The sequence below is a fragment of the Rhamphochromis sp. 'chilingali' genome, assembly GCF_963969265.1.
Source record: "Rhamphochromis sp. 'chilingali' genome assembly, chromosome: 1".
In the NCBI taxonomy this organism is placed as follows: Eukaryota; Metazoa; Chordata; class Actinopteri; order Cichliformes; family Cichlidae; genus Rhamphochromis; species Rhamphochromis sp. 'chilingali'.
Window position 1 is genome coordinate 6404745 of NC_137929.1, and position 24502 is coordinate 6429246.

General features: G+C 42.4%; 3 protein-coding genes across 6 annotated transcripts in view; 2 read left to right on the plus strand and 1 right to left on the minus strand.

Moving 5' to 3' along the window:
• LOC308397978 (uncharacterized protein) overlaps positions 1–24502 on the plus strand; it is a 339745-nt gene that overhangs the window by 112266 nt on the left and 202977 nt on the right. The gene's annotated exons all lie outside the window — the stretch shown is intronic.
• LOC308395713 (urokinase plasminogen activator surface receptor-like) lies at positions 4854–6422 on the plus strand. The gene is made up of 5 exons (XM_080880675.1): positions 4854–4935; positions 5204–5320; positions 5398–5544; positions 5869–5979; positions 6067–6422. The coding sequence occupies exons 1-5, from the start codon at positions 4890–4892 to the stop codon at positions 6267–6269; spliced, it is 624 nt and encodes a 207-aa protein (XP_080736801.1). The 5' UTR covers positions 4854–4889; the 3' UTR covers positions 6270–6422.
• On the minus strand, positions 11481–23344 carry LOC308399455 (uncharacterized protein). 4 transcript variants are annotated; one of them, XM_080886736.1, is made up of 7 exons: positions 22898–23344; positions 19070–19280; positions 18867–18992; positions 18738–18782; positions 18341–18457; positions 15840–16207; positions 11481–15743 (listed from the first exon to the last, which is right to left on the minus strand). In XM_080886736.1, exons 3-6 carry the CDS (start codon positions 18889–18891, stop codon positions 16077–16079), a joined length of 318 nt encoding a protein of 105 aa, XP_080742862.1. In that variant the 5' UTR covers positions 18892–18992; positions 19070–19280; positions 22898–23344; the 3' UTR covers positions 11481–15743; positions 15840–16076. The 4 variants fall into 4 exon arrangements, 3 of the variants coding, with proteins under 3 accessions (XP_080742862.1, XP_080742861.1, XP_080742860.1); XM_080886735.1 differs by lacking the exon at positions 19070–19280; XR_013972177.1 differs by lacking the exon at positions 19070–19280 and having other exon boundaries at positions 11482–15416; positions 15553–15743; positions 15840–18457.

A 24502-nucleotide genomic window follows, 5' to 3' on the forward strand; every position in this document is an offset into this window, starting at 1 on the left:
CTCCCACCTGTGTGTGATTTCCCAGTGTCTCTCTGTGTACTTATAGTGTGTGTTTGCCTCTGTTCCTCGTCGCGTCATCTGTGTTCATACCCGGTGAAATCCCCTGCATGCTCTCCCTGCTGTTCTCCCTTCATGTTCAGGTTTGCCACTCCTTTGTGTAGTTTCTCCCAGTTTAGTTCATCCTTAGTTCTGTTTTGCCATCTCCACTTTATGTTTGATATTGTCAATAAATCGCCTTCACATCTGAGTAAGCGCTGCATTTGAGTCCTCCTTCCACTCTTCACACGGCCGCTGCCCCGAACCGTGACAAATATGGCAAAGCCATGATTATAATTCCCTTGAAGCACAGGCAGACGCAAGTGGTTTTCTGTCACTGGTTTATTTGAAGACTTCTCTCCAAAACCACCGTGAAAACTATACAGCATTAACAAAATAAAACTCAGCATAAGACACAGCAGTAAAAACACTGTAAAAAAAAGAAAGAAGTAGTTCTCTTGGTACACAGACTGCTCTGTGAAAACATTTCAAGTTTGATGGTTTGTTATCAGCTGATTAATATTTCAGTGAACATGCAAATTACTCACAGAGTTTATCACAACTTACTTAGCTAGGATCTGACTCGTGTGTCAAATCGAAAAATCACTTCGCAGCAGGACCTTGACTTGAAAGATAAATTTACTACGACTCCCAAGATGCATTGCAGTAAAAACCATCCAATTGCCTTGCTTAAGATCTGTTGACGTGTCGCTAAAGGCGCGCTGTAGATAAATATTGCAATTTGTGAAAATTTTTTTTAAAAAATGAAATTATCGCTGGTTATTATTTTAGAATAAATAAAGGAATAATGGGTAGCGCAAAGCTGCTGATTGTCTTCATTTCCATTGCAACGGCGGTTGAGCATTATGGGTTGTGTGCAGTTATGGGATTAGTGCACCGTTAGCCTAAATTGGTCTGATTGGTTGGAGCCAAGCGCATCCAAAACTAACAGGAGTGGTGAATGAATCTATAAATGTGTTTTACGTGTGAAATGAAAATAATAAACCTAACAAAGGATTATGTACGTTAAATCTGCGCACTTTCAGATCGTGAATCAGTTTGGAAAACACTGTGTGATGGCCACAACATGAAGCGATTTTATTGTTGAATTATCAGTGATACTTTCATGTGTTTTTGTTGAGAAATGTCAACGATATCATTAAAAGAAGGCCTTAAATTAGGGAGAAAGACACGTCCGGGGAGACTGTCCCCGGTTCCGCAGTAAGATTGTATATCACGGCGTCATGTTTCGCCATGACGGGGTTATTATTGGAGTAAATGGATGGCTGGAGCCTCTGCTCGAAGCATCTGTTATCGCCGCGCGCAGGTTCATATTGGAGTCAATTGAGAACCCACAACGTTTCCTACAAACGTGGAAGGGTACCTTATGCGTCAGCATGAGAAGTTTAGGGACGTGACAAATCGTCGGTATTTTACGCATCAGGAGTGAGAACGGGTTGCAATTTTACTTTTTAAACTGGTTTGCTCAACCAAGCCATCATAAATGTTTTTATTCTTTCAGCTCCCACAGCTTCCCTGTGGAAGAAATGCAAAATATCTATTAGAGATGCAAGGGTCTCTGTCACGGTTTGCTTGAGGACTCACACGCAGAACTCAGAGGCACAGTCGGTATTTATTACAGTTCCACCAGGTGTATATACAAAGCAGTGACAGGGAAAGGGCTCCGGGGAAATCCAGGTAGGGAAAAGACACTTGCTCCTCTTCTGGCTCTCTCTCCAAACACTCACACAAAAGGGGAATCTACTCGGGGGATGCAGGGTCGGGCCCAGGGGATCTATGTACAGAAGGAAACGCACGTTAGACGTTTTGCACAGGGAAGCAAAAGAGAACTTGCTCGGAGCCGGGCTGCACTGACGCGAGTCACACACAACGATCCAGCGACGAGTAGAAGCCACTCCCTGGCTTAAATGCTGGCTGCGCTGATGAGGCCCAGGTGTTTCCTCTTCAGAGGGGGCGTGGGCCGAGGGCGTGAACCCACTAAATCAAAATCTAATCAAATCACTTTTATTGTCACATCACATGTGCAGGTACATTGGTACAGTACATGTGAGAGAAATTCTTGTGTGCGAGCTTCACAGCAACAGAGATGTGCAAAATACAATAACGTAAACAAGCACTATGAGTTCCACCCTAGCGAGAGAGAGAGAACACTAATAGTCAGCGGCCTGCTGATCCCCTGGCCGTGACAGTCTCTCTGCTTCCCTTTACTTTCAGTGACCACGACCTGCTGGCTTTTTTTTTTTACAACAGGAAATGAGCGCTGGCGGTTTGCAGTGAAATTGTTTTTGTGGCACTGTGGAACCTGCTGCATGTACCCACAAGAACAACACATTCAGAGTGGTGAGAAAAAATTCTTGCTGTGGGATAGCAGGTTTTTTTTTTTCTCAACATGCTTAACACAATATCAATTGAAAATGAAATACTACAGTGAAAAGAAACATATAATTCCATGCAATATAAAGAAAGTAAAAGTGTTAATAAGTAAGGTGGGTGCAGAATACGCCTGCAACACATCACTGGATTTTTTGTGAAATCTTGAGATATTATTGGGATTTTGTTTAAGTTTATCCCTCTGTTTCCTGTCTTAACTTTTTTTGTTTTTACAGGTTTCACTTTGCAGCTCGTATCTGGGATGGTGTGAAAAAGTCCTCGGCCCTCTCTGAATACAGTCGTCTGCTCTGCTGACATGTGTTGAACTGCTCTTATGTACAGTTTTATTTCACTGATCAGATCACACAAAGACGAAATAAGTGCAGCTGAATGGGATGTTTGAAGAAAGAGTCAGTATGAACATCACTGCGGCATAAAATGAATATAATTATTTAGACTTTGAGTCCTGCTTGTTAAATAGTTTCCTGGGACTGTCCTCAGGAATTTTGATAGTTACAGATTAAGTTACAGCCTGTGCAGAGGTGGTGAGCAGGAAAAGAAAGAGTCTTCTCTCAGCACGTCTAATAAAAATGTGAGGATGCTTTTTAAATTTAAGTCATTCTTGACTGTGTTTCAGTTTCGATTTACTGAAAGTTGACCTGTTTTATGAGGTGCAAATACAGATTTCTGTCTTTTTTTTTTACCCTTGTGAAAAGAGTAGGGTAAATATGTAAAAAATATACCACTGAAAACTGGTGTGTCTGGTTTTTATGTATATGCTGTAAGATTGAATGCATGTGGCAATAATGGTTGAATACATTTTGTGTGGTTGGTGTCATGAAATTAATATGTATTTTAAGGCTGATTTTGGTGATTATATCGTTTTAGGTGTAAGAGAGGGCCAGCTTTGAGACTAGGTCACATACTGACAGGAAACTGCATGTTTTTGTATGAGCAACAGAGTGAAACTAAGTTCAGACAGGTTGCCCTGGCAACAGACCTTAGAAAGGGGAAGTTATTGCAAGCTGCACAGGAAGTTTTAGTGCACTTCATTTCATTTGTAATGAAACTGTGTGTGATGTCTGATGTACAGAAATAACACCATATAAGATGTTATGTAAGATGTAAGATATGTGGAGCAAAAATTTTAGAGATCGTGCAACTAGCGTTTGGGCTGTGCAGGGCTCTCTCTTCCGGAAGATGATTGAATAAAAAGAAATATAAAATGTTTTGACCACTATGAGTCGGGTTTTCTCTGTTCTATCATGGGGACAAAAGAATCGGGGTTTAATACTTGGTGTAACTTTCATTTCTCATGAATCTCAGTCAGTTTTGTTTTTCATTCAGTGCAAGAAATGAAACTGAAGAAGAACTCAAGAACTATCACACAGAGTGATTTCTTTCACAACAAGAAATGCGCACTGGTGGTTTGTAGCTTACACACTGCAAAATAGTTTTCTGTGTCAGTGTACAACCTGCTGCATGTACCCTTGAGCACAACACATTCAGAGGGGTGAAAAACATTTCTTGCTGCATGATATCAGGTTAATTTTAATTCTCAACATGCTTAATAGATTATCAATTGAAAAGAAAATACTGTAATGAAAAGAAGCATATAAAGCTTCAGGCAAATTTGTGGTGTTGGTAACTTTCATTTCTATGGAAACACACTCCATTTTGTTTCCACTCTGTGCTTAAACTGTACACAAAATTAAACTTTCTTCAAGAACTATCATACACAGTGATTGCATGGTTAAAGCATACTCTGCTGACATTTAACACAGTCACTGGTCATCAAAGGAAAACCAAGTCTATTCTTAAACAAAATTATTTGAAGCCTAAAAATATTTCAGCAATAGAATTAAACATCATAAAAAATATTTCATCAAATATATGATAAAATGAAATGTTAGTGTTATTAAAATGCTTTGAACAAATAAACCAAATAAAAAACAAAACAACGGTTTTTCAAATTCCTTTTAACAGAATCCCATAAGGGCTGACAGAATAATGTACCATAGATGTTATTCTACGGTGGCGATTTCTAACTAATACCATTTTAATTATGTGGATACAGGGCCCATGAAGTCTTTATTTAACTTTACAAACAGCAGAGGCCTTCCAATAAAATAGGTAAACAGATACAAATAGAACAAAAACTGTTGCTGTGGATACCCGGATATCCTCCAATCATTGTTACAAAAGCCCAGTCCTGAGAGTTTTTGAATTGCTTATTTCACTAACTTTACTATTTACTCAGACTGAACTATGTATACAAATACAAAAATAGGAAACAAACTTAAATTCGGTTTCAAAGGCTTGTTTTTGATAGTCAGGTTCCTTCACTGTCAAAGAAAGAGTTAAGGAGTGGTCACAGCAAGAAGACCACTCCCCCCAATAAGAATTACTTATAACCTGAAGAGAAACTAAACTAAGACTCACTTCTATCTGACCATCACACAATGCAGATCCTTGTGCTGATCCTTGGGATCGGGCTGATCCCTAAAGGCAAGTTTTTGTTTAGTTATCTGTTCTTGAACATTTTTTAAACAGTAAGTTCTGTAATATTCAATGAAATGTTTTCCTTTTTAATGCTTCTACAACAAATATTATTACATCTTAGTAAAGGGTTGTCTATTTTCTACAAATGATTGTACTAATTATTGTACTGTTACCCTCTACTTTTTTAAAATGTTTGCTTTAGTGAATATTTTAGAATATGTCCATGAACTGGAAACAAGAAAAAGTTGACTTATCTTTATCATTGTTTTATCAGCCTGTGCTTTGAAATGTTTCGAATGCCCACCGGAACTCTCTGGAAGCTGCATTCAGACAACAAAAGAATGTCCTTTCAACACTCAGTGTGGATCAGTCAGAATGACTTCATATGCAGGTTTGATATTTTATAGTTTTTATTTTATTATTTTTTTGAACTGGTTCAGTTTTCAATGGTTCCTCTTTTTGTTTCAGGTGGTTCAAAACTGTTTGACATTAAAGCGAAAAGTTGTGCTGCGGCTGAGGAGTGTGTTCAGGCCTCAGTCAACTTTGGAGTTTCTCAAACTCTAATGACCAGCAAGTGTTGCACCTCTAATCTTTGCAACTCTCAAGATGCCCCTGGTAATTTCTATCATGGTTCTTGGTATTTTGAAATGAAATTTCTTGTCCTTGAAACTAAAAGAAAAATTAATTTTTTATTAAATATGTTGAGAAAGTTTTGAAGTGACTCAAAACCTTTCTCTCAATCGCCGTATTCGCTTGAATAGATGAGGTCGAAATAATCAGTCTGTGAAAATTTTCTGATTGAAAAATCTCAAACAATAAACATATTAATAACATAAATTGTTTCTTTTGTTTTCTGTTGTTTTTTTCGTGCTGATGTTTTTGGCACACAGCTAAAATAAGCAGGGAAACAAATATTACAAATATTTCTGTATTCAACAGAGGCCAGCATCTCCTCTCCAAATGGGAAAAAGTGCTTCCAATGTGATGGAAACGATTGCACAAAAACTGTAAACTGCAACGGAAATGAGGACCACTGCATCTCAGCAGCAGGTAACAGGACGTTAGCATTCAGTGTTACCGTGTTTTTTCTTTTCTGCTCAGAAAACATTCAGTTATTCCCTCTTTTCATTTCCTCAGTGACTGCAGGAGGGCAAAAGGTGACTTTAAAGGGCTGCGCCTCCAAGCTGATTTGCTCAGGCATGCAATCTGCACAGATCCCAGGAATCGGTGGAGCAAAAATGAGCTGCTGCCAGGGTGACCTCTGCAACAGTGGCAGCAGTACAACTGTCGGTCTTCTGCTCTTTGTCACACCACTGATCTCTCTGGTCTTGTTCTCTTAGCTGATGGAAACAACAACATCACAGCCCAGCTTTTCTTATGACTGTCACAATGTTTCCTCCCATTTCACCACAGCTTAAAAAAAAATAATGAAATTTTTGTAACTAAACATAATTTTTGGTTTGTGGAGAAAATGAATGAATAAATTTTTTAAAATCCTGTACGTTTCTCTATTTTCTTTAAGTCAAGGAAATTATGGGCTATTATGGGCTATCAAATTAAGAAGACGTATACAGAAAATATGGTTGAAATAATCTACACTTGGCTGACTTTTATCATAGATATTAGCCACTGATTTATTTTTCTAGAACGTAGATCATTCTGTCCACGTATTTAACTGCATTTGATACTCACTGCTTTAAAGGTTAATGTTGGAAGTGGGTAGGATTAGATTATATATTTTATGTTTTCTCCATCTAATGGACAAATATTTTTATAGTAGGCAATTTAGACATAGACTTTATTAACCCCACACTGACACATGTTACAGCACCACATGTGTCAGGAAGAAAAGTGAATAAAATATATTAGGAAAAAAAGAAAAAACAAATGTAGCTCATCAATAAAAAAGCCACAATGTCACAGTCCTGGGTCTTATGACCCAGTGTTTTGAGTTTCAGTTCTTTTGATGCTGTTAGTGTATGTTCTAGCTTATTATGTTTCCTATGTGCATCTGTTTATCAGTTCCCCCCTTGTATTGTCATACCCTGTGAAGTCTCCCTTGCCCTTCGCTTCGTGTGTTTCTTATCTATGTGTCTTATGTTGTCAGGTCTGCGTTTCATTAGATTTCCGGTTTTATTTTGAAGGGTTCCTGTGTTCCTAGGTTCAATGTTGTTAATGTTACGCTCCCCTTGTCACGTCGTTATGTTCATGTGTGTCAGCTGTTTCCTCATGTGTTCCCACTTTCCTCATTATCCTCCTGTGTGTATTTAGTCCGCGCGCTTTCAGTCATTCCTTGTCAGGTCGTCTGCTCATCCATGTCTCATCTCCAGGTACCCATGTCAGTTCATTATGGTTAAGGTTTTTCATGTTTTGTTATTAGTTCACCCAGTTTAGGTTATTGTTTAGTTTTCACCCATGCCCTATTATTTTGTACCCTTGTTTCTTGCCTTATTAAACGGCTTGTTTTGTTAATCCACACCACGTTTTGGTCTGCGCTTGAGTCCTTCCCTGCAACACATACGGTCTGCCCCAGCCAGACCGTGACACACAATAAACCTATAAAGACTAATTTGTACCATGTACAAATGTACATAGTTGTAAAATATATTTTGTTTTATATATATATATATATATATATATATATATATATATTTATTTGTATTTTAGAAGTATCTATTGTGTGTGTGTGTGTGTGTGTGTGTATTGTTACGTGGTCTGTCACACTTGTTTCCATCATGGTCTGGGTGAGTTGGCTGTATTTTTCCATGTTCTCACCCCTGAGTGGAGCCTCATCACCACACCTACTTGCTCACCTGTCAGTGATCCAGGGCTATCAACAGACAGTATTTAAGGCCAGCTTCCTTATTTATTTCTCACCAGTTTGTCAGCCAGGTCCCGTTTGCGCCTTGCATTTTATGTCTATGATTAACTTACCTCATCCTTCCTGTCCTTGAGGCGACTTTTGTTGTGATTTGGCGCTATAAATAATAATAATAATAATAATATAATAATAATATATATAAATAAAATTGAACTGAATTGAATTGTGCTTACAGCAGTCCACACAGCCACTCTCACTTTCTAGTTTGTAAGTCGACCTGGGCGCTGGCCACCCCTTTTGAAAACCTCAAGCCACTTCAGGCTTTCTGGACACCACAGCACCCTCTTGCCTTCTTGCCTTCAACGCTCTGGATCAGCGGACACATCAGGTTGGACTCCCTTCATGCTGTCATCTCTCTGGACACTCACCCAGCCAATAGCACCATTAGCGCTATCAAATCAGATCATCACCATACAATTTTAATTAAAGTAATAATTTTGATAAGTGCTATTAAACATATCCAATTTAGAAACCATGGTTGAACTGTGAAGTGTGTTCCATGCTGCGTGCACGCTCCACTGCATTTGCCTCTAGTGACACAGAGGGCTACAAAAAGGCCAGATATGACCTACATAGATCCATCAGGGAAGCCAAGAGGCAGTATAGATTGAAGCTTGAAGGATACAACAACAACTCAGTCCTGATGCATGTGGCAGGGCCTGCAACGCATCACTGATTTCCAGTGTTGGGCAAGTTAATTTGAAAAAGTAATTAATTATACTTACTAGTTACTTCTTCAAAAACGTAACTGAGTTAGTAACTAATTTACAATATTCAAAAAGTAATTAATTACTTGAAAAGTAACTATTGCGTTACTTTAAAAAAAAAGTTTAACCCTCTGGGGTCCAGGGTAGAATTGGCCATTTTTAACTACTTTTGTCATGGTCCTGGGTCGTTGACCCAGCGTTTTGTGTTTTCTGATTTTGTATTAGTTTAGGGGTTAACCTGAAGTTTGGTGTGTATTCAGCCCTACCCGTGTCTGTCCTTGGTGCTCTGTTCATGTCCCCGTGTTGTGTTGTAAATCAGTCTGTGTTCCCTGCTTTACTTTGAAGGCTCATGCCCTAGATTTCCTGTTCTATTCTGAGGGTCTGTGTCTGTTGTCTTTGTGTTCAGCTTGTGCCCTCCAGTCATCATGTGTATTCAGATCAGCTGTTCTTCCCTCCTGTGTGCAATTACCCGATTACCGTGTGTGTGTATATATAGTGGGTGTCGGTCTGTGTTCGTTGTCGGCTTGTCTGTGTTTCTTGGTATCCTGTTCCTTAGTCTCTGCTCCGCTCTCCGTTTTGTAAGGTTTCAGGTTTGCTCTTTAGTTTCTCCCAGTTTAGGTTTGTCATTACTCATGCTTCATTGCCTGTTTTTGCCACCACCACCACCTTGTAAATAAAACTTCACTCGTATCATCAGTTTGCTGCATCTTGGGTCCTCCTTTTTCCTCCACTCCACACGGCTCACTCCGCCAGCCGTGACAACTTTTGATCTTTCCTCCACATTTTACCTTTAAAAACTATTTACTTTGCCTTGTTTGGTTTCATCCTTTTCAGCACAACCTCGCGTGTCTGAATTTATTTACAGTTATGTTTTCATTTTTGATGTACTATATTAACACACTTGATCTAAAATCAGATAAAAAACATAAAATCACAGTAGAAAAATGATATATTTCTTTACTGCAACGACCATAAACATGTTTATTGAATCCTATTTCATAACTTTAAACGCAATTATAACTTGTCAATTTTAAAATCCTATGCACCAGATTTGCAAACAACAAAGTTATCTGCATCCATTTACCTTTGACCTTGATTTTTTTAATAACCATTTCAAACTATTTACAGAACAATCAGCTGTTCTTCAATAAGATGCCACAAATTATTTGTGCCACTCCAAATATTTGTGTCCACTATAAAGGAAAACATCAAAGCCTGATCCCTGCAGGTCTGACAGCAGCAGGTGTGTCACTGCTGTTTCTACCTTTTTTTTTCTTTTTTTTGGGGGGGGGGTCATAAGCAGAGAGTGCTTGCTACTGCAGTCCTTACGTGACGAAACTATCGAGGAAAAAACGCAGTGTATATATTGTTTATCATGACTCTGGTTTCACGTGGCCTATCAACACAATTCATAAACTGGTATATGTCACCTTGTTGCTTTGTCTTTAAATGGTCATGTGATTGTCTTACCACGACTACTTTATTCTTCCTCAGTCAAACAGCAGCACTCATGTGATTGTTTTGCCCCCTGAGCTCCAGCTGTTGTGCTTATCGTCCGCGGGAGCACGCAGCTACTTAAAGCTGTACTTATGTAGTCAGCTACTTCCATGCAACTGATATAAGATGCGGTAAGCTGAACACAGCTTCAACCGTCTGTTTGTTGGAAAATAGTAACGGACCGCATTTTCTTGTTAGTAACTGTAACGGCATTGTAACAATAGGAATAGTAATTAGTTAGATTACTCGTTACCAGTGTTGGGACTAACGCGTTATTAAGTAACGCGTTACAGTAACTACGTTATTAATGTGGTAACGAGCACGGTAACTAGTTATTATGCCAAAACCAGGAACGCGTTACTCGTTACTGGGATTTAGATAGGCTCATTATTCGTTACTTCGTGTGGTGGCATCGCGGAGCTTCCACAGATTCAATAACATTAGCAAGTGGTGGAAGCCAGCAGGTGGATGAAGGAAAAGGGAGGCAAGAGGAGAGACCCGAGGCGGCTGCCGGTCCAAGTGTGAACTGAACTTCAGGTAAGAAGTTATGACCTGCAGTCTCTCTGGGTCAGATATAAACCAAGTTTAGGTGGAGTTTATTTTCGTTATGCTGACTTTCTCCGTACTGAGTGCTAGCTAGCATGACGGAGTTTCTATACAGCTGGGTGGGTGCTATGAAGTTAATGATGTTGAACTTTATTTTGTTCATAAGTTATTAGAGTTGTCAACCGTCTCGTCTGGTATTCAGAGAAAATATTACTCGTTTCTTATTGAGGTGAAAAGGAACAGTTTGTCCCGTAATTCAGCTACAATGAAAAAGACACAAAGCTGGAGTTATTCTGTGTTTACGCTGCACAGCTGCCTCTTCTTCTTTCATTCTCCCCCCTCCCTCTCCTGTTTCTACTTCAATCATGAAACTGATCAATGATCAGCTGATCGGCTCTCTTGTTTGTTTATCGCCCACTTTGCGCCGAAAGAGGAAACCAGCGGATGTCGCGCTAAACAACAGCAGCACGTTTAAGCTTGATCAGCTGTTGTTAGAATTTATTTAATATTAATTTCTAGTATCAGCTGATGTTTGCTGGAGCCACAGCTGTAAACCTGCTGGTCATGATATGGTTTGGTTATCTGGTGAGAAACATGAAGATGAAACCAGGAGATGTCCTTACTGGATCATCATAGCTGAACAGGTGATGGAGAAACAGGTTTACCTTTTAGGTGACATGAATGAGTTGAAGTTATGAACTGTTTCTGAGAGACAAATAACACCAGGATCCTTTTTTAGGTAGCTGACAGCTGGTAACTGTGCAGGTGCGGATCTAGCAAAGTGTTGCCAGGGGGCCAGGTAGGGCATTAACAGGGAAAGGGGGGCACAAAGAAATACTTTTCTTTCTTATTTATTTTATAATATCTCGCTTTTTTTTTCTGCCTGTCCCGTTTGGCTCTTTTGCCATCAGAATTATTGTCTAAAGGCAAAGAAAGATGCCCAACGGATTTACTTTACCAAATTGACCATCCCAGCCTTGCCGTAATGGTCCATTTGATTCACCTTTTATTGTTTATTTTACTTTCACTTGCTGAATACGGGACAGACTTGACTGGGGGAAAGAAGGGGAGAAAGAAAGAGGGAAAGAGAAACAGCTGAGAAGAGGGACGGGGGAGAAGGGCAAAAGACAAAAACCAACAGAATGAGCAGAAAAAAAAAGAAAAAAATGCATCTATCGATCACCTGGATCACCTGTTGAGAAAGAAAAAGGAAAACAAGCAGAAGAGAACAAGAGTAATAGAATAAACAACATCACAATGATATATGGGAATATGACAGTAAATACTAAATATTAAACATTATTGTGCAGCACATAAGATCAACAGCACACAGTGTGCTTTGAGGTAGGAGCCAAAAAGGGTGTAGTTTGTGGGTGTGATCACCCGTGTGTACACCTGTGAGCATGGACGCGCTTGTTTTTAAAAGGTTCCTTCATGTAATGATGTGCTAGAGGGTGTGGGGGGGCCACAGCCCCGTCCTCCAGGGCATGAAGCAGGTATGGAGGAGATCAAAACTCCAGACATCCAAAGGCCCCCAGAACACAAGAGACCATGGAAGACCAACAGAGGGGCAGCTGCGCCACTGTCCCAGAAAGAGCTGAGGAGAGTCCCAGATGAGGGCTCATTCAGCAGCCGCAGAGCAGAAGCCAGGGGGGGTTGCAGTGACGCACCCGTGAGCTCCGCCGGCAGCCAGCTGTGCCTGAGTGACTGAGCCCCAGGCCGAGAGGCTGGGGGCACCCCACCTCCGAAATGGCCCGAGCGAGCCCCAGGCTCCAGGCCCCGATAAGCGGCCGCCAAGGAGTGAGCCGGTGTGTACCTGGACACCCACCCCCAGATACAAAGAACCACCAACGCACCGACACCTGAGGGAGTCCACCACCGGCAGGGGAAGTGGTGGTGGGTGGAGATAGGCCTCCAAACCTTGGAGGGCCTGAGATGTCCCCAGAGAGGTGGCGTCTGATACCCAACCTGACATATAGACACAGACATACAGGCACACACAGACACAAACATCCATTCCCACCCTCATGCTCTCATATGCACTTCACACTCAACCAACGTGGAGACAGACATAAAGGGACGCTGTATACACGATCACACTCCCCAAGCGTACTCTACAAACCGGGTCTAGGTACCCTTGCCCCTGGAGGGGGGAACCGCACCCAGACCCAGGTGGTGTTACCCTTTTCCCTGCGGTGGGGAGAGGCAGACCACCCCGACTCCGCAGCAGCAGGGAGGCCCCACACTCCAGACCGCAGCCGGACGGCCAACTCCTCCTAGCCCCCCCGCTCCAGCAGGTCGCAGAGAACGGGGGTGAGAGAAGACTCCAAACCTCCCTCCACCCGCTCATTGTAGTGTTGATGCATGTGTGTTCTAAGGTGCAATTAAAACCCAGGAGGGCATGGAGCTATCTCATCATCATCATCATCATCATTTATTTATTTATATAGCACTATAAAAACACACCTGGTAGACCAAAGTGCTGTACAATACTAATATGCACATAAAACCAGACATAGCAATAAAGTTAAAAAACAATAAAAAATGTCAGTTACCCACAGAGTTAAAAGCCAGGGAATAAAAATAGGTTTTTAATAAAGACTTAAAAACTGTCACTGATGCAGCCTGTCTAATATGGAGAGGAAGGTTATTCCAAAGCATCGGTGCAGCAACAGAGAACGCTCGGTCTCCTTTAAGTTTCAGCCGTGACTTTGGGACCGAAAGCAGCAACTGCTCAGCTGACCGAAGGGAACGAGTGGGGACGTGGGGCTTCAACAAATCAGACAAATAAACAGGTGCCAGACCATTTAGAGATTTATAAGCCAATAAAAGGACTTTAAAACGGATCCTGAATTCAATTGGAAGCCAGTGTAAAGAGGCCAAAATCGGAGTGATGTGATCAAATTTTCTTCTGCCAGTTAAAAATCGTGCCGCAGCATTTTGCACTAATTGCAAGCTGCCCAACCCCTGTTAAAAGAGAATTACAATAATCTAAACGTGAGGTAATAAAGGCATGAATAATACTTTTCAAGTCACGCTTGGAAAGAAAGGGCTTAACCTTTGATAAACGTCTGAGGTGATAAAATGCTGATTTTACCACCACGTTTACATGGTCATCAAAGGTGCAGAATCAATTTTAACTCCGAGATTTGTGATCAAACTCTTTAGTTGGGAAGTCAAAGCTGCAAGATCAACATCCAGAGTATGAGAAGAACGATTTGGGCCAAATAAAATTGCTTCTGTCTTCCGATCATTAAAATTTAAAAAGTTTTTTGCCATCCATACTTTGACATCAGTAAGGCAGTCAAGCAGAGGTCCAGTTGGGAGACTATCAGAATGACTAAAAGGTAAGTAGAGCTGGCAGTCATCTGCATATACACTCAACAAAAATATAAACGCAACACCTTTGTTACTGCTCCCATTCCCCATGGGATGGACGTAGAGACCTAAAATTCATTCCAGATACACAATATAACCATCCCTCCCAAACAGTGGTCACAAATCAGTCCAAATGTGTGGTAGTGGGCACATCTGCTATATTGAGATAATCCATCCCACCTCACAGGTGTGCCACATCAGGATGCTGATCTGACATCATGAGTAGTGCACAGGTGTACCTCAGACTGCCCACAACAAAAGGCCACCCTGGAATGTGCAGTTTTGTCTCACAGCAAAATGCCACAGATGCCACAAGCAATGAGGGAGCGTGCAATTGGCATGCTGACAGCAGGAATGTCAACCAGATAATTTCATGCAGCAAAACTATTTTGTACAAATTACATATCATTATTTTTCACATGGGCTCAAATTGTGGTCATAAATATTTTGTACTTGACAGTCAGTAAAGCAACCGTCTAACAGCCAAACCCATCTGTTCTCTGATTGGATTGTTAAATTTGTGATTGACATGACATTGACCAATAAGCTGAAAGGAAGAATAATTGAGTCAGAATTCATACTTGCAAGTTGAAAGTCACACACAGTCAGGGAACTTAAGTGCAGAGTTTTACACCTAGTTTTTTTGCTTTGTATCTGTAACTAGACCTTAACAAATGTGTGACTTGTGTAAATATTTTTTACACACACACAAATTCTTATCTATAGAGACACAAGTCAAAGGAGCTTGCAAAGAAAAGCGTCTGGACTTCTTTAAGTTGCTTGAAGACGTTTCACCTCTCATCCGAGAAGCTTCTTCAGTTCTAAGGTCAAATGGTGGAGAGTCCCAGATATAAACCTAGTGGGAGTGACCCCCCACAGAGGGACAAAAGGACCCCCTGATGATCCTCTAATCACCTGAGCCAAGGTGTGAAACTGGGTGTGGGCCCCAATCAGCCAGAGTTTCGGGTGTGTTCATTGTGAAACCTGGCCCCACCTTATCATGCGAATTCCTGAGGTCAGATGGCCCAGGATGTGAGTGGGCGTTAAGGCGTCTGGGAAGGGATCTCAAAACTGAATTATAGATGGCAGAGAGTTGGTGTCGTAAACCCCGCCTCTGTTCAAAGATGGTCGCTCACAGTGGACATAGATGGCTTCTTTCACTCCTCTTTCAAACCATCTGTCCTCTCTGTCCAAAATGTGAACATTGGCATCCTCAAAGAGTGTCCTTTATCCTTAAGATGCAGATGGACTGCTGAGTCTTGTCCTGTGGAGGTGGCTCTTCTATGTTGTGCCATGCGCTTGTGAAGTGGCTGTTTGGTCTCTCCAATGTAGAGGTCTGAGCATTCCTCGCTGCACTGTACAGCATACACCACGTTGTTAAGTTTGTGTTTTGGCGTTTTGTCTTTCGGGTGAACCCGAAAAACAGACGCTTTTCTTTGCAAGCTCCTTTGACTACGATGACCTGGATGACTGAGAACCTTCACAGACATATAGAGACACAAACATTAAATTTACACATATTGTGGTTTACAAGGTAACAAAACTCAGTTCACAACTATGCATTCTGATTTACAAGTAAGGCCCATACTCTCGTGCTGGACAAATCGAACACACCATGTAATTTCTTTGTGTATAGTGTTGATGATGTTGAACTCGAGGAAACTGAAGTCCTTTGCTTCACTGAAGCAGAGTGATGGCATTCAGGGATTACTGTAGCCTGAGAAAAAAATTTAATCTTTCAACGCCATCAGTTCTGGTTGCACGCGATGTCACCAGGAATTTCGGTCAGCATATTCATCATGGAGCTGCACCAGAAAAAAATGAGGACAACATAATTACAGACAATTCAGCATAAATGACACCCGTATGAAAGAGAGACTGCTACGAGACAATGAACTTACCTTACACAAAGCCACAGAGATATGTAAATCCACAGAACACAAAACACAAATACAGGCAATGCAGATAGCATCTGTCATCCAGGGCACATCAGTGGACGCAATAAAGAAAACCAAAGAACAGACACGAATGGGCGGCTAAAACAAAGGCAAAAGAAGTAAGAAACAAACAACAAATGACTGTCATAAATGTGGAAATAGGCATGAGCCCCGTCAATGCCCAGCTTATGGAGCAGTGTGTCACAAGTGTGGAAAACCACTTCTCCAAGGTATGTAGAGCAGACACTGAAAAGAGCAGTAGCTGTAAGACAGTGGTTCGCCCTTCGGCCACCCTAGACCAATAAGAGGGCCCGGCAGCGGGTGAATAAGACCTAAGCATGGGAGACAGAGAAAGAGTGTGACAGGCAGAAATATGGCATGGTAGCTGGTGGCAGCTTTAGTACCTTGATTTTAAGTCATTAAATTTAATTAGTGGCCTGTCCAAAAGCTAGCCAGTAATTCAAGTCAACCAAATCATATTCAAAGCATGCAAAGTTTTATTGTTGGACTAGCCTTCCCTTTGAAATAAAGATAAATTGCAGCTATGCTTCAGTCTTACAGCTTTCACAGGATTTCAGAAGAAGCACAATACAAAAAGAAGTCCAAAAACCTCTTCTAGTATTAATATACTGTATATATTGATGTTTTTTGTAAGATGATTTATCTACAAATTGATCAGAGGCTATTGTTGCTCTCTTTAACAGTGAACATCCTGCAAAGATCACTATAACCACCCCAAATGCCCAGTTCTGATAGAGAATTAAGTCATTACAAAACCTGAATTTCCAGTGTATTACCAAGAGAACAGTTCACCCTGCCCGGGATAGAGTCCTCAGTGTTCTGTTGGAGGTACTTCGGGATTATCCAGTGTCTGGCACCTTGCTGCAGGCCATTGGATCCTTATGCAACTGTTGCAAGAGCTTGGTCTGCATAGCCAGCAATTAGCCGGACTCAATTCCGATGGGTGATGAACTCCGCCAGAGATGCCCTTTGTCAACAACTCTGCTCGGAACTTTTAAGGGCAGAATTTCTAGGTGCAGCCAAATGGCAGAAGGCTTTCACCTGGGTGGTCTCAGAATCTCATCTCTGCTTTTCGCAGATAATGTAGTTCTGTTGGCTTCATCGGGTGATGGCCTCCAGCAAGGAACTGTTTGCACCCGAGTGAGAAGCAGTGGGAATGAGAATCAACACTTCCAAATCTGAGGCCATGGCCCTCAGCCAGAAAAGGGTGGAGTGCCCACTCGGGATCAGGGACGAGTTCCTGCCCCAGGTGGAGGAGTTTCAGTATCTTTGGGTCTTGTTAACAAGTGACAGGAGAAGGGAGCGGGAGACCAATAGATGGGACGCTGTACTGGTCTATCATGGTTAAGACAGTGTTATAGTTCTGGGTCTTTTGACCCAGGATTTTGAGTTTCATGCCTTTTTCTATTATTATGTTCTAACTTGTATAGTTTAAGCTTCAGTTAGTTCTGTTTGAGTTCTGTTTCCATATTTAATTCATATCTGTTTAGGTTCCTTCCATGTCTGTGTAACCCCACTATGTTGGTTATAGTGTCATGTGGTGAGTTCTGTCAAGTCCCCTGTGTTCAAGTCTCTCTCACCCTTTGCGTGTTTCAGGGATGTCTTTGTCTCCCTTTGTGTTCCTCTTACTCCCTCTCTCTCATGTCCCCAGTCTCTCTATCCCCATGTCTCGTCTCCTCCTCTTGTTTACATGTTTCCCCTTGTGTCTCATTCCGTGCCTCCCCATCTGTCATGCCCTCTGTATGTGTTCTGTAATTGTCTCCATGTCTTGTCTCCCAATTCCACTTTCCAGTTCCCTTGTTAAGTCTGAGTATCTTAGTCTGCATATTTTCTGTTTTATTTTGACATGTGTTCCATGTTTAATGTTTAGTTTAATTTCCCCTGTGGTGTCATCTTCATTTGTATCAGCAGTGTCCCCCATGTGTCTGGGTTTAGCAAACCAAATGAAAAAATAAAAATCCACAAGAGCAAAACATCAAACCACAGTACAACACATGGCAGACATATTTATATTTGTACCAAGTCCTATAAATAATTAAATAACACAGACTTCAACCACTTATATATAAATTAGAAACACCTTAACCAAACTGTCCTAACCTGGAACATTTGTTTGCTCCAGGAGCTCTTACGCAGGTGATTGAGTTACTTTTGATTATTTGTGCTGCAGCCTGCAAAGGAAGCAACCAGGAAAAACTTCTCTTAATACATATACAAAGAATTTAGGTTGCAAACAAATATTTTTTTTTTTTTTTTTTTGAGGTGGGTTTTTTTAGTGACAAGTAAGTAAAACACGGGTGCACCGTGGGTTTTGGACTCAAGTTTATAAAGATAATTTATTCTCCACTAAGTCATCGCTTCTGTCACTAATTAGCTAACAAAAAACTAATGTATGTCTATTAGCAACCAACCAACTCAAAGAGTTCATGTTGCTAACAGCTCACCTCTCTGCAGCAGACACAGGCTGGACTTTAAAATTAAAGGGCTCATCTTTAGACTTGTCACTCTGTAAGGACACACAGCTGGGTCCAGGTTCAGGTCCAGCAGGTCTCCCATGGATCCTGTCAGAGAAGAAAAATGTGTTTTGAGAATGAGCAGAAGGAAAGTAGTGTTTCACAGTGTAAGAACAGAGCACCACCCAGGGGTCATTTACACTCTGCAGGACTATTGATGGTCCCACTGTGAGCAGCAGGAGTTTAAATGTTGGACATGTTTGATAGAAATAAGGAATAAAGGTTCAGTGACTTCCTTTGAGATGCAGTTTAGAGACCAGGAAACATCAAACAGTTCATTTAAATCAGATAAACTGACATCAAAGAGTTCATGTTGCTAACAGCTCACCTCTCTGCAGCAGACACAGAGCTGGGTGGAGGTCCAGGTGGGTTCCTGTGAATAATGATGGAGCAGTGATGTGAGTGCTGAGCTGTGACATGGAGAAGAGTCATGGACAGTTAGAGATGGTCATCTCACCTCTGAGCTTTGGTCTGGCTCTCATGTTCCCCACACAGAGTGCTTTTAGAGGGAGGGACTCCCTCCTCTCTGTCCTCACACTGATCCATGCTGCTCAATTCACATCAGCTCACACACACTTTCTACCTGCAGAGGAAACACAAATCATTCATGTGCACATCAACTGAGAGCTGCAGAGGTCGTGTCCGATGTGTTGGACTAACATCTGAGACGCAGCTTTCATCAGTTCACTACAAAAAGTGTTAGAGAGCCGAGTTCAGCCTCCTGCAGCATCTGGACTCCCCAGGAACCTACGCCAGGATCCTGTTTGTGGACTTCAGCTCTGCCTTCAACACCATCCTTCCAGACCATCTCCGAGGCAAGCTTTCCCAGATGAATGTGCCTGATCCCATCTGCCGGTGGATCACTGACTTCCTGACGAACAGGAAGCAGCATGTGAGGCTGGGAAAGAATGTCTCAGACTCCCGGACCATCAGCACCGGCTCCCCTCAGGGCTGTGTTCTTTCTCCCCTGCTCTTCTCCCTGTACACCAACTGCTGCACCTCCACCCACCAGTCTGTCAAGCTAATCAAGTTTGCAGATGACACCACCGTTATTGGACTCATCTCGGACGGGGATGAGTCTGCCTACAGGAGGGAGGTTGAACGTCTGGTGTCCTGGTGCAGCCACAACAACCTGGTGCTGAATGCCCAGAAGACAGTGGAGATTATTGTGGACTTCAGGAAGCACACAGCCCCACTCCCCCCCATCATCCTGACTGACACCCCCATCACCTCTGTGGACTCATTCCGCTTCCTGGGTACCACCATCACCCAGGACCTGAAGTGGGAGCCCACCATCACCTCCGTCATCAAGAAAGCCCAGCAGAGGATGTACTTCCTGAGGCAGCTGAAGAAATTCAACCTGCCAACACGGACGATGATGCAGTTCTACACTGCAATCATCGAGTCCATCCTCACCTCCTCCATCACCGTGTGGTACGCTGGAGCCACTATCAGGGACAAACAGAGACTGCAGTGTTGTGCGCTCTGCTGAGAAGGTGATTGGCTGCAGACTCCCAGCTCTGCAGGACCTGTACACCTCCAGGACACTGGGGCGTGCAGCTCGGATCTCAGCTGACCCTTCTCACCCTGGACACAGTCTGTTTGACCTGCTCCCCTCAGGCAGGAGGCTCCGGTCCATTCGCACCAGAACCTCTCGCCATAAGAACAGTTTCTTCCCCTCTGCTGTTGGACACATGAACAATAACCGTATGACTGTTCCCACCACTAGCACATGACCCTACGCTGTGTTCACTGCATCATTCCATGTTTGGCACTGATCACCACCTGCACTCATGTATATATCTTTCTACTTAGCACTTTTAATTCTTATTCTTATGTTTCTTTAGGCGTTGTCTGACAGTATGTTTGCACTGAAGCACCGCAGCAATTTCCTAATGTTGTAAACCTGCTCAACATTTGGCAATAAAACCCTTTCTGATTCCAAATCCTCCATTACTGTAGTTCTACAAAGCAGCAGGTCCAACATGGCTGCAGACAGCAGCTTTATGTCAGTAACAATGTCCAGGACCGAGCTGACTGCTTAAGTTGGCCCACACTGTGTGATCTTTGGACCATTTTGAGACCATTTTTCACTCGTGTGACTGTTTTGGGGATCGGCCCGAGTTTGCCCTTCATCGTGTGTTGTGCATCGTGTAATACACATGGGGTAATGAGAAGCAATTAACACCTCAGGCTCCTGATCAGCAATCACAAGAAAATCAAATCTATTTGCATCAGGGCTGTATAGTGTGAGACCCTGCATCGTGACCTACAAACTTCTAACCCCTGAGATTCAGTTATTTGAGCAGTTTGAACACAAGCCGAATAAGGCGAGTGAAAAAATCACAGTGTATACCCAGCGAGACAGTTCATACTCTGACAACTAGCAGCATTTAGTTCTCCAGCAGTTCACCGGCAGGGACAGCTCAGTAGGTAGAGGGGTCGCCCCATGATTGGAAGGCCAGGGATTCGAATTCACTGAACGGCTACCCTGAGGTACCCTTGAGCAAGGTACCGTCCCTACACACTGCTCCCCGGGCGCCCAACGGCTGCCCACTGCTTCACTGAGTGAATGGGTTAAATGCAGAGAGGAATTACCCCACGGGGATCAATAAAGTACACATTATTATCTTTAATCCTTATTATCTGCTCCTCTCACCTCTGTTTACCTCTGACAACAAGAACATTTAGCCAACAGTTTATTAGCTTTGGTGAAATTATGAACAGGCATCAGTGCGGTCACCTACACTGTCCTTTCAAGATTCTTGATTTGTCACGTGCACAGTTATACAAGCACAACACGCAGTGAAATGTATCCTGACGCGCTCCTCGACTGTGTACAAAGAGACACAACATTATATACATGAAGTGAATATATACAGGAGAACATTATGTGCAGTTAGCAGCATTTAGCTTTAGCGCTGAAGCAGCAGGACCAGTTCATCTGCAACAAACAGGCGTTCATTGGCTCCTAAAACAATGGTGGCTTTGCACCAAAGTCTTTTGGACTGTCCCTGATATCAGTGCTGTTATTCAACTTATTTACTGTTTCACAGGAAAACGTATTTAACATGTTAAAGAGCTAAAGCACGACGTCACAGATGATACTGAAGCTAACAATCAGTCCAGACTGAGCTCTTCATCGTTGGTATCGTTGCTTTGTTTTTAGGCAGCAGCAGTGAAAGCTGAAGAAAACAAAGTGTAAATGTTGATGAAGGTTCAACTTTGCCAGCACGTCTCCTCTGCCTGCAAACGATGGAGAGAGATGCTGGTGAAGTTTAGACCTTTGACCCACAGGAAGCTTTTTAAAGACACAACGATCAGGTTAGTGAAGGTGAGCATGACAAACTGAGCTGATCAGTCATTGTTCAGCTTTTTGTAAAACATGTGATCAGACTGATTTGTGTTTGTGTTGGATTGAAAGCAGCATTTGTGAGTCCTCAGAGGTTACACACAAACCAATGCGCACATTATAAATATTAGTTTACACTGATGGATCATGTTGAACCTATTGGTAGCATTTTGGAGGCATATTTCCCTCCATACATTTCACTGGTTACAGTTTGTTGTCCTATTAAACAAGCTGCAGATCTGAGCATTTAAAGAGTGTCGGAGTGAAAAACATCCCTGAGTGGAAACAGAATCCAACAGGAACGAGCAGCAGAGCGCTGACTGATGATGACTGCAGTAATGATGTGTTTGATTAAGTTTGAGCTGATGTTCAAAATAAATTGATAAATAATCTGTACACAGTTTGATTGGTTTGTTTTTCTAACCAGGACAGCAGAGAGATGAGGAGGAGGAGGAGAGACCAGAGGAGATGAAGAGTGCAGCAGATTGATGAAACAGTGAAGAAGAGGAAAGCGTCTGACAGAGCAGAGCCAGCTTAAAGGAGCCATTATGGCTCAATAGAAGCTCTGAGGTCACTCTGTCAACATGTCAGCACACAAGCTCACACATGACTGCTTCATCAACATGGAGCTCTGAGGGTTTATTAAAGGATCGCTGTGTGAAAGAGGCTCTAACACAGCTGACTGCAGCCTTTAGCTGTGAGCACACAGTGTCTCACATTTACATTCACTTTACTGTCAAACACAATAACTTTGAACAGCTGCTGTGGTTCCAGGCCTGAGCAGCCAGTGTTTCAGGATCCAGCGTTTCCCCTGATCAGGTCTCAGATATCTGCCTGCACTGACTGCAGGGCCCAGCTACAGGATCAGGTTCAGCTATAAATAGACTGCATGTTTTACAGGGCCTGTCAGCACTAAGGGAGAAGAGGACAAACTAAACAGGACACAAACAAACACACACAGTTTGTTTATGAAGAAGTCAGACTGTTTGATTCCAAGCGATCAATAATCTACAATCATGTGGATTTGTCTTCAAACACGAGTGATCAAAGTTTTTCCTGAAATAAGAGCTGAACATTTAGGTCCAAACATCACAGGAACAGTCAAAGTGTTCAAGGAGGAAACAAAGCAAACTTACAATTTGTTCACACAGCAACAACAAGCTCCAGCGTCTCCACCTGTCAGCTGCTCCAGCTGCTGCTCTTCTCCTGGACCTCAGACAGCAGGTGGTGCCGTCTCAGTGACTGGATGTTCTCTTCAAACTGGTGAAATCTGAACATCAGCGCGTCACAGCGGGACACGAAACATCGCTCCGAGCTGTGTTTAGGAGGACTCAGTGGTGTGACGTTCAAAGACCGGTGACATTGATGCATTCAGGAACGTAGAGGTGTTCAGTAAATGTCACTGTTGTTCGTCTTCACTGGTCTGTGATGTCAGCATTAAAACTGCAGCTCACACTTCCAGTTACCTGCTCTCAGAGTGAGGTTAGTGCACGTGTGTCACAGTGGGACAGCCCACCCACGTGATCCTGTGACACACTCATGAATGTTATACATCTATGCTCTGCTGCAGCCTACAGCTCAGTGATGACAGAGAGCTGACTTTAAACACACATCCAGAAATAATGTTAGCACCGAGAGCAGAGCTGAAAGCATCCGTCCAATCGCTGATGGCCCCTGAAGGAGGCTGCAAAGAGCAGAGCTCATTGGCTGTGAGCTGTTTGTGACACCAGCTTCCCTGCTTGTTTCAAACGTCTCACTGGCATCAAATTTCAAGCGTGTGTTTAAAAGCAGGAACGTTTCCAGAGTTTGATCTGTCGTCTCTGTGGGATTTTACCTTCAATATGGACGCAAGTGACTGCAAATCACTGCTTTGTCTGCTTTTCATGGACACTTTACAAACATCACAGGAGCCAGAGATTAACAACAAGTGTGATTCAGTGCAGAGAGGTCTATTAACACACAGTGAGTGAAGAAGAAACACCCAGTGCATCATGGGAATGCCCCAGCAGCCTACACCTGTTACATCAATCATTTGCAGTCGGGTGGTGGGGCTGCACACAGGCACACACTCTGACGTTCAGCTTCCTCCTTCACATTCTTCATATATCCATGTTGGAGAGTGTAAATACCGGGGCTGAATGCCCTTTGTACCAGAAAATACAGCTCTTAACAACGCAAAGCTGTCAGCACAGGTGGTGAAAGTACACACAGCATTTATTTACATAGAAGCACTGATACTAGTGTTGAAAAATACTCTAATAAAAAGTAAAGGCTCTGAAATGTGCTGGAAGTAAGAAAGTAAAAAGTAGCTGATTGTAGGACAATGGTAACCTATTGTGACTTTAACATTTATAATATAATACAATATTATTATAATTGATGGATCACCAGCATCACTAATTGAAGCACCTTAAAAATCTCCCTTCTTTCAGCTGTGATCACACACTTTGGTTTTCAGAGAAACGGCCAACAAAAGGAAAGACTTGACTGAGTGAAAAAGGATGGAGATCCAAGCTGGTGATGATCCAGTGCAGCTGGTCTCGGGGAATAAAGAAACAGCCTGATCAGCTTCTCTACAAAAACAAGGAGCGTTTCATGCTGTGCTTGAATATGTCTGTTACTTTAGTTATAAACCGCCTCTATTGGAGCTGAATGCTGTCATGTGTCTGCAGCTCTACATGTATTATAGGAACATGAATGATGATAATCCACAGCAGATCTGAGCAAAGCCAAAACTCTGT

Excerpts from the sequence above, each read along its gene's own strand:
- LOC308395713 (XM_080880675.1), top strand. The coding sequence starts at position 4,890 with ATGCAGATCCTTGTGCTGATCCTTGGGATCGGGCTGATCCCTAAAG. Across the intron at positions 5,321-5,397 it reads CAGAATGACTTCATATGCAG|GTGGTTCAAAACTGTTTGAC; the intron begins GTTTGATATTTT and ends TTTTTGTTTCAG. Across the intron at positions 5,980-6,066 it reads CCACTGCATCTCAGCAGCAG|TGACTGCAGGAGGGCAAAAG; the intron begins GTAACAGGACGT and ends TCATTTCCTCAG.
- LOC308399455 (XM_080886734.1), bottom strand. The coding sequence starts at position 18,955 with ATGGATCAGTGTGAGGACAGAGAGGAGGGAGTCCCTCCCTCTAAAAGC. Across the intron at positions 18,783-18,866 it reads AGCCAGACCAAAGCTCAGAG|GAACCCACCTGGACCTCCAC; the intron begins GTGAGATGACCA and ends CATTATTCACAG. Across the intron at positions 16,208-18,340 it reads CCTGTGTCTGCTGCAGAGAG|GTCTTATTCACCCGCTGCCG; the intron begins GTGAGCTGTTAG and ends TCCCATGCTTAG.